Raw genomic sequence first — 17,805 nt, 5'->3', positions numbered from 1 at the left:
ATACTTAAAGGTTGGGAATCCTCATAATATCCCATATGGCTACGCGTCATACTAAAGGTCGGGAATCCTCATAATATCCCATATGGCTACGCGCCATACTTAAGGTTGGGAATCCTCATAATATCCCATATGGCTACGCGCCATACTTAAGGTTGGAAATCCTCATAAACCCATCAGGCCAAGCGCCAAACTTAAAGGTTGGGAATCCTCATAAACCCGTACGGCTTCGCGCCACATGCTCACACATATCACACAGTCTACGCGCACGCACACGCAACATCTGCGCGTGGCGCGGGACATAAAATCTACGCGCACGCGCATGCAACATCTGCGCGTGGCGCATAACACAAAGCCAGAGCCTATGCGCACGCGCATGCAACATCTGCGCGTGTCGCATGACGCGCAGTCTACGCGCGCGCGCAAGCTTTATTATTCATACAGCTCATAAGACGCCTCGCGCGCAGGCTGTTATTATTCTTATAGCTCGTAAGACGCCTCGCGCGCAAGCTTTATTATTCATACAGCTCATAAGGCGCCTCGCGCGCAGGCTGTTATTATTCTTATAGCTCGTAAGACGCCTCGCGCGCAAGCTTTATTATTCATACAGCTCATAAGGCGCCTCGCGCGCAAGCTGTTATTATTCTTATAGCTCGTAAGACGCCTCGCGCGCAAGCTTCATTATTCATACAGCTCATAAGACGCCTCGCGCGCAGGCTGTTATTATTCTTATAGCACGTAAGACGCCTCGCGCGCAAGCTTTATTATTCATACAGCTCATAAGGCGCCTCGCGCGCAGGCTGTTATTATTCTTATAGCTCGTAAGACGCCTCGCGCGCAAGCTTCATTATTCATACAGCTCATAAGACGTCTCGCGCGCAGGCTGTTATTATTCTTATAGCTCGTAAGACGCCTCGCGCGCAAGCTTTGTTATTCATACAGCTCATAAGACGCCTCGCTCGCAGGCTGTTATTATTCTTATAGCTCGCAAGACGCCTCGCGCGCAATCTTTATTATTCATACAGCTCATAAGACGCCTCGCGCGCAAGCTGTTATTATTCTTATAGCTCGTAAGCCGCCACGCGCGCAGGCTTCATTATTCTTATAGCTCGTATGTCGCCTCACGCGCAAGCTTCATTATTATTATAGCTCGTAAGCCGCAACTCGCGCAGGCTCCACTATTATTATAGCTCATAAGTCGTCTCGCGCGCCAGCTTTATTATTCTCATAGCTCGTAAGCCGCAACTCGCGCAAGCTCCATTATTATTATAGCTCGTAAGCCGCAACTCGCGCAAGCTTTGTTATTATTATAGCTCGTAAGCCGCTACTCGCGCAAGCCTTATTATTCTTATAGCTCGTAAGTCGCCTCACGCGCAGGCTTTATTATTCTCATAACTCGTAAGCTGCCTTGCGCGCAAGTTATGTTACATTATTATCGAGATGCGCGCTCCATCTTTTATCAGGCCTCGCGCCACTATGATGCGTGCTATATCTTATTTATGACAGGGCACCATCATTATCATAAGGACCGCAACATGTCACCATCATGAGGAAAACCTCCCAAAACTCAAAGACAATAAAGACAAGGCCAAAGAAAAGGGAAAAAACCGCCCCATGACCTAACACACCTCATAAAGTCCAGCGCTCCACCTAGACGCTTGCGCGCCCAGGAGCAACGCTGGACTTAGGGGGGCTTGTTAGGGTATGGTACTAAACCCGGTTTTACGACCCTAAATTTATTATGTTTGGCTTATTTTATTATATTGACTAATACAATGTTATTGGGCTGAGGGGGTTTTGTGGAGGTAACCCTAACTGGGCTAGGCCCATTAGGGTACCATGATGGTGGCCATGAGACTCTCTATATAAGGAGGTCTCCACCTCCTTATTAAGGGTCATGCTCAATAAGAGCCACCACCACTTTTTTGTGTCTGTAAACAAGAGATCTTTTAGATTTCTTAGCAGTCACCTCCACACCCCCGAAAAACCATTGCAGGTCACAAGCAACCGGAAAAGAAGATCAAGACGTGGTTCGTTCATCTCGAAAATCCGTGGAAACATCGTCATGGATCAGGTCAGATTCATTTCATGCTTCGACAATAAAGGTGATGAAAACTAGTAATAATAAAAGAAAAATGAGAGAACCTTGATCAGCCATGCTTGTGTTGGTATTTGATATTTGATATTTTTGGGTGTGGTTACATATATATATCATTCCTATATTTATATACATGTTACATGAGCTAGTTTATTGGTTTTATAAAACGTGTAGTAATATGGTTAGTATAAACTACTGTAATAAGTATCAATGCCAGCTACTTTGTATTAAGACAAAACACACACGACATGCTGCTTTAATACGTTGCCACACATGCTCACTTAAGACGCAAAAAAATATAAATTAAATTAAATTAAATTAAATTAAATAAATAAATAAAGATTTTGCACAAGCATAAAAACGGATCAAGATTTGCTTGTAATATATTATTCAAAATACATAATAGTTATCTAGTAAATGATAAAGAATCAACATTAAATATTACAAACGTTTGGAACACAATCACTTATACTATCAGAAATATCTTGCATATATATATATATATATATATATATATATATATATATAGGATCAAGATCATGAGAAAACCTTTTTGAAATTGAGAATTATGAGAACCATTTTGGACCACAAAAAACACAAAAATAAAAAAAATTATAAAACAAAAAAAAAAAACACAAAAATCAAAAAGTATAAAAACCAAAATTCTTATTTTATCATCCCGGTTTCATAAAAAAACTCGGTTTAGCTAAATTATATACACATATGTATAATATATACATATATGTATATTTACATGTTTTTTTTGTACACATGTGTATGATTTAAGATAAATGATACTATACATATGTGTATATTACGTAACTAAATATTATATAAAATTATACATATGTGTATAATACGACGTTTTTTTTTAATTTTTTAATGAAACCGGAATGAAATATAAGAATTTTGGTTTTTTTACTTTTTTAAAATTTTTATTATTTTTTGTTTTATGATTTTTTAAATATTTATTTTAAATGTGTTTTTAATGGTCCAAAATGGTTCTCAAAATTCTCAATTTGCAAAGGATTCTCTTAGGATCCTTACCCTATATATATATAGGGGTGAGTTATTGTACAATAATGACTTATCGTACATTACGTACGCGACACTGCTGGTCATCGATTTCAATTTCACGCGGTGGCAATTTGGTAAATAACCCAAACAGTAGTTCGCGATCAAATTCATCGATTTAAAATCGATTCCGATCCAAATTCATAACTCCGTAATCTATCTCATCCAATTTCTAAACTCTAATCACAACTTACAGTATGAAATCTCAAAAGTCAAAACCCAAATTGAAAAGAACGTCAGTGAACATTAAAAATCTTCAAATTGATCAAAAATTGATGATTTAATCAATAGAATTGATGTGTAAGAGGCTTTAGAATCATCAATCGATTATGAAATTGCATAATAATACACTTAATTGAGCTATGATTAGGGTTCATATTTAAACGTTCTGCACAAAAACTTTAAACGTTTTGGACTTTTTGTACAGAACTTCTAAACTTTTTGCACAGAACTTCTAAATTTTTTGTCTAGAACTTCTAAAGTAAAAAGTTTAGACCAAAATGAAGAAAAAGTTTAAACGTTCTGACAAAAAAATGAACAAAAAGTTTAAACGTTTAACTAATACGTTCTGATCAAAACTACAAATTTAAACGTTCTGACCAAAACGAACACCTTTAAACGTTCAAATTTAGATGTTCTGTACCAAAACTTTAGAAATTCTAACAAAAGGTTTAGAAGTTCTATACAAAAAACTTTAGAAGTTCTATACAAAAACTTTATACGTTCTGTTTAAATGTATTATACATTCTGTTTAAACGTTCAGAACAAAAATCAATTAAACTTTAAAAGTTCAGTACAAAAAGTTTATACGTTCTGTTTATACGTTTTAGGTTAATGTTAATACGTTCAATGTTAAAACCCAGAACTCAAACTCAAAATTGATAACTGAAACTTCAAATTGATGATTAATTGGATCAATTTCAAAGTTTAATTGATCAATTAGTTCATCAATTTCAATTTCAATTGATCAATTTGATAAACTAACCTATGAACAACTCGTGACGGAGAAAGATGGTGTTCACGACGGTAACGTGGATGGTCGCGACAGCGAATACAATCGTTGGACGGTAACGAATTGATGAACGGTGATAGTGAAGGCAGACGTAATCGATGGGAGTAGTGGATCATAGTTGATGAAATTTACAATATTGCCATCGCGTGATTTTGAAATCAACAGTGTAGGAACTCGAGTACGTAATGTATGATTAGGGATTATTGTATTGGATCTTATATATATATATATATATATATATATATATATATATTAATGTCAATTATTCAAATGAGCTACGGATTAAATTTATTATATCGAGATACATTCGATTCTGGAAAAACCTAATGCCAAAAGCCGTGAACACTTGTCAGAATATATGATGGTGCGGTGAGATAAAACTCATTTAGTTCAAGGATACAACTAGTGAACGTCACTTACTCGCCTAATCTCCCATTATCACCCCGTGCCGCATAAACTAATGATCGCAGTAGGAATCGAACATCGGTCACATGAAACACCAATGTAGTGTTTGACATGCATGAATAAAAGGTGAAATATAATGGTTCATTACAAATGAATGAAAAAAAGAGTGTTTTGTTGGTTAATGGAATTAAATAATATATTACCTGGTCCATTTTATTCCATTTAAAATATTATAAATTCATTTCATCTATCCTTTTGTTTTTTTATTACATCATCTCTAACCCTACATCACCTCAACCATCCAACATTCCTCCCACCGATGCCTTCACCGAAAACCACTACCGCCACCACCACTATCGTCGTCGTCACCTCCAACCACCGACGTCGTCGCCACCACCGCCTCCGACATCGTCGATCACAGAAATTTAAAGGATCCATATAGGCATGTAGGTTCCTTAGAAAAATCCTCGCAGTGCATCAGGATCACAAAAAGACAGGATCGTCAGTAAGTAACATTATTTATTATCATTAGGGGTGTCAATTCCTAACACGATCCGTAACCCGACACGAAAAAATATAGGTTTTGGGTCGGCTGACACAACCCGTTTTCTTAAACAGGTCAACCCGAACCCGACACATTTAAAAGACAAGTCAACCCGAACCCGATCCGTTAAAAAGTAGGTTGATATGTTAACCCGTTTAACAATTTTAGGGAAGTTAATATTTTTATTTTAGAGATATGATGTTTTAAATTTTTAAGCCAAATACTTAGTTTGTTAATTTTTCATATACCAGTTAACTTTTAAAAGTAAAACTAATTTCTTTTTTCACTACTTTTATCTACTTTTCACTTCTAATAATTTTATTTATTAGTTATAACTGTATATTTTCTAGTTATTTCGTTCTTTTGTTATTATCTTGAGCTAAATATATGAACCTAAGCTTGTTAATTGAGAATAAGAGATAAATACACAAAAACAATTATATTTAGCACAAATTATTAACAAGTTTTATATGAATAAGAGTCATTATTTGTTTAATTTATTACTAAGTCAATAGATATTACTCATATCCGTATATGAACGTAAAATGGGTTGACCCGAAACACAACCGAACACGACACAAATTTAAATGGGTCGACACGACCCGACACGAATAAAAATATGGGTTGGGTTAGGGTTGAAGAATCTCAACACGCTAACCCACCAATCCGAAACCCATCAACCCGTCAAACCGCCAACCCGAAACGATTGACACCCCTAATTATCATTATCCTTTCACTCTTGACTTGGTCTTGCGGACAACGTTCGACAATTAATGTTCAGCTAAAGACTAAGTCAAAACATTAAGGATATGAGACGTTGGAAGCGGTTACAACTCGTTTAAAGCTAAGATATATAATCCGTAACGATTCCAGGATCCTCGCCATAGCAATTAATGCTCGTTATTATCAATTATTATTGTATTATCCTTCTTGTAACGATATATAGAAGTGATTGAGATCGTAATATGACACAACACACACACACACCCATATACACTTACTTGTATTCATAGCAACGATCAAACACTTCCAACACTTGTAATCACCTTTTTAATATTAAGGATGGGATAGTTTTTCCCTCCCGAGAATTTTTTCCGGAGTTCCTCTAAAGGATCACAAGTTTTTTCCTCGTTAAAAATCGCCGTGTCACTTGCATTTACTTACTTGTGTTTACATATTCAAGCATCTTACTTCACAATCTAAGTTTGGTTACTTAATTATTATTGTGTAATTTTTAACTAAAACAATTATCTTTAGGATATCAACAAAGACAATTATAATTTATTTTGAAATTTGTTTAGTTGGATTATGTTTGTTTTTTTTATTGTGGTTATGTACTTTGATTATTTAACCCACTCCACCATAGACTATGTTCTATTGCTCTGTACCTTTGGTTAATTGGTTTCAAAGTGGTTGCACATGGGGAATTTAATATGTTTAAAATCGCTGTATATGCTTGATTGCTTGTCATCTTCATGTTTGAATTAAAAAACCCCAAAACCCAACAATATATAGCGTTTTAAGGAAAGAATATTATAGTTTGTGAAATGTGAATATATACCAACCATCCCTAGTAATTAGAATATATATTTGTTTAGAAATGGAATTAAAATTTGTAAGAAATGGTCTATGTCCCGATAGCAACAAGGTTTCGTTAGTTACCTAATTGGACTTATTGTGCTTTGAACGGCAACATGAAGAATTGAAGATACACATACTATATTATTATTTTCTTCCTTCTTCCGTGGGTCCCACGGATGGCGCCAATGAAGAAACACTAAGTGACCTCGGGCAGATTATAGGTAATCTGGGGGCTAAGTAATGTTTCCCACGAAGGTTAGGTCCAGCAGAGTAAGTTGTACTTCAGGGAACCTGCAAAACAGACACCGTAAGCTCGTCACTGAGAAGGGGGGGGTTCCTCCTTGTGACCACCCTCCGGCGTGAGAATCAGTCTATATTGCTCTTTGAATATAAAAGTATATGAATACTATTAGAGCAGTTATCAAGTAAGTTATACGAGATAGTAGATGATGAAATGATAATACCATTTGCTGTCTTTTATAGCCGAAGGTGGGTATCCAAGGGGTTTAGCCGGCCCAACACGCTACCAACTGTAACCTATGCACGTGCCCTACCTGTGAGTGGTGGATAGGTAGCGGCTGACACAGAGCAGGCGTGCCGTGCACTCTTCGTCTTCTACCAACTGCAGGCTAGGCACGTGGTCTGGCAGGAGTTGGTGGGCAGGCGGCGGCTATTGGTCACAGTGCTGTGGCGTGCTGTCTGCCACGCTGCTGTCAGTGAGCTGTCGCATTCTTGGTCAGATCTTTTGTCTTTACCTCGTCAGGTATCACGCAAAAGATCCTCCATCATACGGACTGGCCCATTTTGGCGGGAGTTTTCCCCCTCCCGCCTTTGCTCATTCTTTCAGGTGACACTGAATATTAAGTGTTAAGCCTTATGCGTGTAGCTATGCTGTGCGGGTAGCCTTCCCTGATGGCTTGTATCCGCAACTGCGGGAACAGGCGGGTTACTTCACCATTGGGAGGCTTTTCCCTGCGTATGCAGCTTGCATACTGCGCGTAGGCTTCTCTGAGCATGGTGGGTCCTGCGGGAGTAGATGGTCTTTGCGCAGACATCCCTGTTCAGGGTGAGTTATGCGGGACCAACTGAGCCCTGCTGGGACCTACCTCTTCACATCACAAATTAAGTAAGACCATCCACAATAAAGAGGTATTAAAACATAAAAAAATATGTCTACTCATCTGTCACAAAATTATATAAAAATATCATACTTTAAAAACACTCAAAACCCATCTAATAAAGAATTCTAAAAACACTGAAAAACATTGCCCCATCATCACCATATTATACATTTTTTTCTATTTTTTACCCAAGAATTTCTTCTTAAATGAGTCATAAGAATGATGGGCACAATAAGCAAAAACCGATGACATGTAAAAAATACCAAAAAAGAGCCCCTAAAACTTCTTATTATGGATGCTATAAGTTTTGTAAACAAAAGCATTATTAAACTTTTTTACTGATCTTGAAACGAGTTACCAAATGTGTTGTATACACCATATAGCCTTAAACCAGTTTGAAATCGACCTAAATCATCCTAAACTAGCTCTAATTAAGTCTAAAATATGTATAAAACCCCAAAAAAGATAGTTTTATAATACGTGCATCACCTAAAAATTACTTTGCGCGCCTAGGCCTAATTAAGTCCCATCCTATTGGCCTTAAGTACGCCTTGCGCATTCGACAAATGTGAGATGAACAAGTATGATTGACACCTCTCCAAACTTATGTACATGTCACTATAGAGGAAATAGAATACATGTCTTTATAAAAACATGGAATATGTACCATACTCTTAATTGATCTCAATAGCACTTTCAATTGAAAGTAAGACAAGCATTGAAGCTAAAACCAATGCTTGAGAGACCAGGAAGTTACATGAACAAGTCAATGCAATGATTGTACGCTATATTGTATGTAATTGCCTCGATGATCTTTTTGAATTATATTATTAATCGGTCACTCAAATCTCAATCGGAATATTCAGAAAAAATCATGCTAGTATGTATATTTATATTGTGAAAATTGTACCAAGTATGCCAAAGATTGCATTGTATAGTTTGCGAACCATCACAACCTTATGTTGAAACGACACAACCAATTAACCTTATTACTATATATGTTGTTCGTATCAATGACTTTTGTCAAACCCATTTTTTTTAAGGACATCTAAGTCATGCACCCTCTAAAATATCTATTATTAATTCTACACCTATATTCATCACGAGATAAATGTTGTTTTCCTTCTGTTCTTGTTTGATTGGTCACAAATTACCAAAATGAATTGATCATCAACACTATACAAATCAAACCAAATTAGATGGAAAACAACTTTTAAAATATGGATTCATCTTTATATACTTGCAATATAAAGAAACCAATTTAGACCAATAGTCCATCCATATATACCTTCAGTAAGATTGTTACATACATATTTATGCATGTGTTTTAAATTAAACATTTTGGAAATTACTTGCATGGTTTGGAGCCAAAAAGGAAGCCTACTTTCATTTTGCCACTACTAGAAGTGGAAAGCAAGGGGCATAAATCAAAAATCACAACTTTCTAGGATTGCCATTGAAAGTGATCAAGTGATAAGCTTTCTTTTATCATTGTCAAAAATTCTTAAACTAGAAAGTCTATCTTCTTGTTCCAGCTTTGATTTAGTTTTGTGTAGAGATACCTTTAAACCACATCTCCATATATATTAGGGGAATTCCTTTTCTATTTTTTTTTGAACGAAGGCATTTTATAAACAACCCAGCCGAAGCGAGTGGGTAAGGCAAGGCAACACAACAGAAATAACATAGTTTACATCAACATCGACGAAAATTAAACTTACACTAATGAACCCAATCGAAAGAAACTAAATTGGACCCATTCTTCACCCAAACAAACGACTCCTTTACTTCGTCCACCAGGGGCGGATCTATATAGTATCTTACGGATTCACGGGAACCCACTGAGTTCCGAAATTTATATAGAATATAGGTATAATTTATAAGAGTGAACCCAAATAAATTTTGAGAGTGAACCCATACATAATCTATAACTCTGGTCTGGTGGTAATACTTCTCCCCATTAATCCCGCCACCCCTGCTGTTGACTCGGGTTCAATTCTCAACCACATTGCTGAAATTTTTTTATTTCCCATTTTTTCCTTTTTTTTTAATCCAGCAAAGTAATTTAGGGTTATATTACTTTTTACTTCTACCCTAACCCCCCAGCAAAGTAAGCTACGCTAACACATATCAGATTAGATACCTTCCTGCAGCTCAAACCCTATTCTCCATCTTTCCTTCACTCACAATAAGGTATGCTTTGATGTTTGGTTCAATTATTATTGTTTATTTACTGGAATTACAATTAGAAAGTATGATTATGTTGAAGTTTGTTAATTGAATTAGAAAATTAGTGATGTTTAAATTTGATTTGTAGGCATTATGAATATTAACAGATATTTATCAAGTGAACCATCAACATTCAATCATCTTCAAGTAGTAAACAACCCTCAAGAATAGATTTGAATGACCTTCCGTGGAATCCTTCAGAAAGGAAACCAATTTCATCTTATCATCCAAGTCAAAAAGATAAATTAGAAGAACTTATTTGCTTAGAGGTCCATGTCAACCAACAAAGCATGAGTCTCCACAAACAGATTTTAGTGGTAAAGCAAGACGCTTTAATAAGGATTAGTACACACAAGAGCATGGAAATTGGTTGGAATATAGTGTCAAAAAGGATAAAGTGTATTGCTTATATTGTTACTTGTTTAAGGAAATTGGACACAATGATGCTTTTGTGAGTGAAGGGGTACGGTGTTGGCATAGAATCTCAAGATTTACAACTCATGCCGGTAAATGCAATAGTTTACATGACAAAGCGCGTAAAAGACAAGCTTATCTATGAACTCGGCAACTACATTGCTAATGTGAAAGAAGATACACGGTTTGACGACTTGAATGGGGTAAGTGAGCTTGCCAAAAGGATGGTGGAAACAAGAAAACACATTGATTTCCCGTTGGTGTATCGTTTAATCAAGTTATCGTTAGTTTTACCGGTTGCAACGGCGAGTGTTGAAATAAGTTTTTCTTCAATGAAGCATTTGAAGACGGAATTGCGTAATAGGATGGGTGATGGATTCTTGAACAATGCTTGCATTTGTTACATTGAAAGAAAGTTCCTTCAACAAGTTTCGATTGAAGATGTAATGCAACGTTTCCAAAAGATGAAAACTCGTAGAGAACAACTATAAGTAAGTTTTTTTTATTTGTTTTAAAAGACAATCGTGTCTTTATTATGTATGTTATCCTTTCTATGACGATGTTTGTTTTTTGTTAATTTATCGTATTTATGTTATGTAATGAACCTTACGGCCTTACCCGACCCGAACCGTTGAACCGACCTAAACCTTCGAATCGACCCGAAATTTTTATGGCCGGTCGTATAAACAGTGAACCCATTGAAAAAAATCCTGGATCCGCCACTGTCGTCCACGTTTCTATATCTTGGCATCTTCGGATCCTCCTACCATTGAAGACCTCCTCGTTACGTGCCAACCATAGTCTCCAAAGTGTTGTCTTGAATACTACCTCGATCACCTTCCTATGATTCTTTGTGGCTCCATGCGTTTCCCCATATATAAGCAAGCTTGTCACCGAGTCCAGCCCGTTTGGTAATGGAAATTCTTATTTTCTAAGATCTAAGAGAAGCTTGATAAATACTCCAATCTCCCTGTTTTCCTGAAATCTTCATTTTCCATGAAACAAATTTTGTTAATCTTGGGTTCAAAGTTTGTCTTTGAAACTTATTTCTTATCCATCCTGGTACTTTCACATCATCATAAGAACAAAAACCATCCCTGAGTATTAAATCAGATACATAAACCCACATACAACAAACATATAATGACTATTCTTTTACTAAACTGGGAATTCTTGATTTCCCATATAGCACTTGCAGTTTCAATAATCTTCACTTTTGTTACAACATAAGATGCATAAAGTAGCTAACTTTTTTTTTTTTTTTTTTGGTCTTGAGGTTATACTGTTATAGTGGTTATAAACTTAATCTGAACCAAGTGAGAGTGTGCGACAAGCAGCTGCAATTTTCTTTATTCTTTCGGCTTCACGTCTAGCCTCACTGGCCTTGAAGTCAAACATACCAGCTTCAGCCTGTTTAAGCATCACAATGCTTTCAAGCCCATTGGCTTTCTGACTTTCTGTTTATTATTCTGTCTCTCCATTATAAGTGCTGCTAGTTCACGGGCTTTGTCTTTAAGTTCTTGACCACACGCCTCGAGAGCTAAAAGCGCGTTTTTTGTGATGTTTATTTTCTCCTCTTCCACCATTTCCATCTTTTTAATTGCTTCCTGTATAACATCTGCTATTCGGTTGAAAGCTTATTGTGGAGTCATTGGTCTACCTACCCCGCCTTCTTGATGCTTTGTGGGACTATTTGATGAAAATACAATATGTTCAAATTAGAGAATGAACAGACTTTGAGTCATCTAACACAACCCGTTTAAGAAATTGATTAACCCAAAAGTGACATGTTAAACAAATGAGTTAACCCAATTAACCCGTATAAAAGTTTCTAAAAGAGTTTACATTTAGATCCTAGAGATGGATAAGTATTAAAATTTAAAGTCAGATATTTTGAATTTAAACTTCGCTATAACTATTCATTTCTAAAACAGAAATTACTTTCCCTTTTAACTCTAAGTCATCTCTTAATTTCCAAAAATGTTATTATTTTTGGAATGATCAACTAAGTAACGCCGGGTACTTCGTACGCAGTCCTCATTGGCTAAAGGTAGCCCGAGCCGGCACTAGTCCGGACGGACGGAACCCCTAGCGGTCCACCTATTGAGGGATTCCCCGGATAAAACCCGACCCCCACGCCCGCCAAACGGCACGACAACGAGAAGCCAGTAAAACCGGGTGAGATCAGGACTCGAGTAAAATATATACAAGTTTGTTGACTCAAAATAGAGAAAAAAAACAATTAAAAATATACCAAGCACACAAATGCCATGAATTATTGGTTGATTAGATTGTTACTAAGCCATTCGGCATTACAATTTTCACATGTGAACATTAAGCGGGTCCAACTCAAACATGACACAAACACGTGATAAGGTTCAAACTAGCAGTGTGTAAGTTACGGTTCGGTTCAGTTATTAACCATAACAATTAGCCTATGTTATGAGATTTGATTGATCATAACTATGCACCATAACCATAACCCACCTCACCAACTTATTTAGAGTAAGGGGTAAACCTATTTGTTACGGGGTCGTCTTTATGAAAAAAGTTTTTTTAGTATCATTATAGTGTAAAACCCTGACCAACCCGTATTAGTACATAGCGATTGTCAATGAAGAACATTTTCAACCATTGTGAGAAAAATTTATGGGGCTGCCTGCCACTGTTTAGAGCAGAAGTCAAATCAAAATATTGTGGTTTAAACTTTAAACTTTCTTTTGGTTTCAACTTTCAAAGTTGTTGCGAATGGGGGGTTTAGAGAAAACATCCAATACACTAATGCTTATCGTACAAATACGTACGTATGCGAATTCCGTATTTCACGAATCGATCCATGAAATCACATCCAACACCTCGGAATCGTCAATACATATCCAATCAATCATTGCTTCACCGAAAAAACAGTTTTGGATGGTTAATCGATCAATTTTTCATTTTTTTTCACAAAGACGGTTTTTGAGCGTTTAATGAGCGTTTAAGGTTTGTGAGCGTTTTAGGTTTTTGCCTTTGAGCATCTCGCGTACCTACCGTACGTTAAGCATTAGCGTACAGTAACTGCACCCGGGGGCTTAATATGTATAAAATCTCTGTATTTTCTTGATTGCTTGTCATTTTCATTTTAAAAATTTAAAAATCCTAAATTCCAATAATATATAGCGTTTCAAAGAATAAATATATTTTGCGAATACCAACCTTCCTTAGCGATTAAAATATGTATTTCTTATTAGAAATGAGGGAAAAGTTAAAGTATTAAGGGAGACCAAATACGAAGTGTGAGTAAGATTTTTTAACATAAAGAAACCCTTAAAACAAATCTAAGAAAAATAATAAAAAAATTATAACTTAAAATAAAAATAAAAAACTAAAAGAGTAAAATGTTTCATACGCCATTCTCGCTAAAAAAAGACGAAAAAGACATCGTGACGAGGAAAAAGACACAATGACGAATATAAACAAAAAATAATGACAAATAAAAAAAGACACAATATGTTGCAAAATATAACACAATGTTATAAAACACAATAACAATGAAAAAAAGACACACTCAATTATGAAAATAAACAAAAAACACAATTATCTTTTTTCTCAACATTGTAGGGTTTTTTTTAGAACGAGAAACACGGTAGGAACAATTTCTTTTTCTTTTTACTTTTTTCGTTTTTAACTTAAACTCTGAGTTATGATTTTTTTTATTAATTATTTTTAGAGGTATTTTTTATAACTATAAATATTTTTTATTTTTGTCCTCTTTATATAATAACTTGACTCTAGAAATGAAATTAAATTTTGTAAGAAATGGTCTATGCATGGCTGATGGCCCGATAGCGACAAGGCTTTTGTAGTTACCTAATTGGACTTACTGATATTTGAACGACAATATGAAGATACATATTCTATATTCTTATTTTCTATCTTTGTTTCTGTGTCAGCCTTAATGTAAACGTCCAATAAACACCCTACATTAGTCATTTAGACCATTCTTTATCATGGGGGCATTGAAGCTCCTCCATAATGCCACGTTAGCGTTACGTAAACATCGGGGGCATCAAAGTCCCTACCAATAATGTCCCGCTATGGTTTAATGCCCCAATGACGCCCATTTATATATATATATATGCATATGCATATGCATGTATGTGTGTGTGTGAGATGGAGAGAGTTGTTGGGGGGGGGGGCACTTGTTTTTTTCTTCCGCGCCGGGCGTTCCAACAATCGGCACCACCGCGCCCCACCATCAAGGGCGCCCCTTGGTGTTGTTCAACGCCCGCCTTCACCCCCTTAGGCGCCCCATAGCGGGTGGTCTTATGGTTGGAGATGACGTCACGTATTAAGTAATCAACTAAACAAGGGTCGTTTTGTAAACAAAAGCGCCAACTAAACTTTTTGATTGATCTTAAAACGAGTTGCCTGCTGTGTTATATATGCTATATGTAGCCCTAAACACGTCTGGAATCGACCAAAATCAACCTAAACTAGCTCCCTAATTAACTAACATAGATGTTTGGTGGTCGATTTATCCATCACAGAGACGTTGGCAGTGGTGAATCAATGGTGAGTGGATTCAGATATTCAAACTTTTTCAAAACTCACGGGGGAGATGAAACATTACGGAGGAGAGAGTTTTCAAGGAGACGGTTTTCGTATCAAATTTCACGGGTCCGACATATTTACCTGCAAGACTCTTCAAAGCTCGATGTGAATTGAAATCCTTTAGCAAAGGTACGCGCTTCTAAATTCTCTTTCTTTTCTTTCTTTCTTGCATGATATTTTGCATTTCTCAGTGTGTACGTTCATGATGATCTTGAACATCGATCTACTCTCTAATCTTGAACAATATTTGCAAAAATTATTTGTATACTATCTGAAACATCATCTTCCTATCATGGGTGTGTGAATTTAGTTTTATTTTGCATTCTCTGGTTTTCAAGTGTTTTACTTAATTACTTGAAATCCTTGCAAGTGAGACACAAAAAAAACAGGACTACAATCAATACAGAGTACACAATACAAGATTTTTGATGCTCTAAAATCTGGTTTGAGTACTAAACGCATCCCCTTATTTCACACATTTAGTGGGTCCTCTATCATACTATCCTCACATTATACCTATATTAGTAAACCAAAGGAAGTAATAAACCAGTTATATATATATATAAAACAAATATTTACTTGTAATAATTTAATTAATTTTTTTGCATATTAATTTATAATTAAAGTTTCCATATATAACATAATACTAGACAGGAGCCTACGTTATGTAGCGGAGAACACATACACCGGTAATCACGTAACATGTTAATTTACTTAATTAACAAAACTATAGCAATACAATACTCAAATAAAAGAGAATAAAATATTCGTTTTAATAGTGTATTTAAAAAAATAATAATTTAAGGTATGAAAAGTTATGACCGTTAAAAATCATTAAAGAAATTAGTTTGAAAATTAAATTAAAAGGAATATATGAGAAATCATATGAATAAAACCAAACAAATGCCTCTTGACCCATCAATACTAAACAAACATAAGGGTGGGAGGGGTGCTCTTTCACACCACCTCGAGTTCCACAAATCATGCACCGTCATGACATTTATACAATCAACTACCTTAAAACCTCTTAATCACTAGCAACATCTCTCTAAAAATACCTAAAATCATTTTTTTTATTTTTTTAAAAGTAATATTTATAAAGTAGATGGAGGATTGGGTAGATAAATATCGAGGGCCCGTTTGCACATCCTCTCTCCTCTTTCCTAATAGGTGACTACCATCCAGTTCACACTATCGGCCTAACCACTACCCCAAGACCATCAGCTATGGTCGGGGGCTTCGAAGCCCCTCCACAGTGCCACGTCAGCGCCACGTAAGTACCGAGGGCATCGAAGCCCCACCCAAAAATGTCCCGCTATGGTTTAATGTCCCAAGGGCGCCCCTATATATAATATATATAAAGGAAAACCCAAAAATTCTAGGTGTCGCGATGTGGTCGCTCCTCCTTTTATGGAGTCACTAGATTTGCTTGATTTTTAAATGGAGGTTTCTCATGCATTTGACCCGAATTCACGTGTATGGGTCTTACCAAACCCAGATATTTCTTAAACGGGTTATAACATCTCATTAAATTAAAAATTATTCCCACCAAATTATTGATGTGAAAATCCTATAAAATAGGATATACTAAAAATTATTATATGATTTTTTTAAAAAAAATTATTTATAATTAAAAAACAATTTTATAGTAAAAAATAAGCGAGTTTTGAGTCTTACCAAACCCAGATAACTTTTAAACCGGGTTATAACATCTTAGTTATTTGTGAAATCTTTTTACCAACAAACTTTAAGTATATTATAAATTTCATTAAAATAAATAAAATTAAACCCAAAAAAGTATATAAATATTAAAAACGAGTAATGTAAAACAACCCCCGTAATACGGGGGATAAAAACTAGTTATACATATATATGCATATGTATGTATGTGTGTGTGAGAGAGATGGAGAGAGCTGCTGAGAGGGGGCCCACCCAAATTCAATCACCGCGCCGGCCGTTGTATTGCCTAATCCTTCGTCGCCCTTGGTTCGTCCGCGCCCCACGGCAGTGTTCAGGTTCCACGTCGCCTAAAAAGTCCCCCGAAGGGCGCCCCATAGCGATGGGTCTAATAGCAGGGGGGCAGTGTACACCTTCTTAGGGTACCTTACTCGTTTCACACCACGTGACTATGCTAATACACGCCCCTCCCACCCTAAAAGCCTAACCAAATGGATTAGTGTTTAATATGTTTACGGGGGTTGTTTTATATTGTTTGTTTTAATATTTATTTATTTTTTGAATTTATATTTTTTTATTGTATGAAAGTTAATAATATACTTATGGTTTGATGATAAATTGTTTCACAGATAAATGAGATGTTATAACTCGGTTTAAAAGCTATATCGTTTTGGGTTGTTTTCTTAGGATTTTGACTGGTTTCCCGGTAGATTTTTTTGTGAAATTTGTTGTTTAAAAGAAATATAAATAGATCATTAAATTTAATCAGAAACGGACACTTAATTTTATTTAACTATATAACTAGTTAATTTTAGTGTTTATATTTTGTTTATTAAGAAAACAAATTTGTGTGACGTCATCAAACAAGATGCTCCGTAAGAGTTTTAGTTTGTAATTTATGGCCGTGCAATTCCATGCATTTTCTTTGAAAGACCTAAGAAGTTGCAACTTGCAAACTAAAAACGTTCATTTATCAACCGACTTCAAGTTACATGACCATAATATTCTGCGTTCATATTATGCTAAAAGACTTTTGTTGGGTCTCTTTTGCAATGTACTC

At 35.8% G+C, this 17,805-nt stretch overlaps 1 protein-coding gene across 1 annotated transcript; it reads left to right on the top strand.

Moving 5' to 3' along the window:
• The first annotated feature begins 10,561 nt into the window (after positions 1-10,561).
• On the top strand, positions 10,562-10,966 carry LOC143585281 (uncharacterized). The gene has a single exon (XM_077067102.1). The coding sequence runs from the start codon at positions 10,562-10,564 to the stop codon at positions 10,964-10,966; it is 405 nt and encodes a 134-aa protein (XP_076923217.1).
• Positions 10,967-17,805: the final 6,839 nt, after the last annotated feature.

Source organism: Bidens hawaiensis, unplaced genomic scaffold, assembly GCF_021521415.1.
Source record: "Bidens hawaiensis isolate Kalapana, Puna unplaced genomic scaffold, B.hawaiensis_p1.1 tig00033754_1, whole genome shotgun sequence".
NCBI lineage: Eukaryota > Viridiplantae > Streptophyta > Magnoliopsida > Asterales > Asteraceae > Bidens > Bidens hawaiensis.
This window is presented reverse-complemented; position numbering and strand designations above follow the sequence as displayed.

Coding starts and splice junctions, on each gene's coding strand:
- LOC143585281 (XM_077067102.1), top strand. CDS start 10,562: ATGCCGGTAAATGCAATAGTTTACATGACAAAGCGCGTAAAAGACAAG.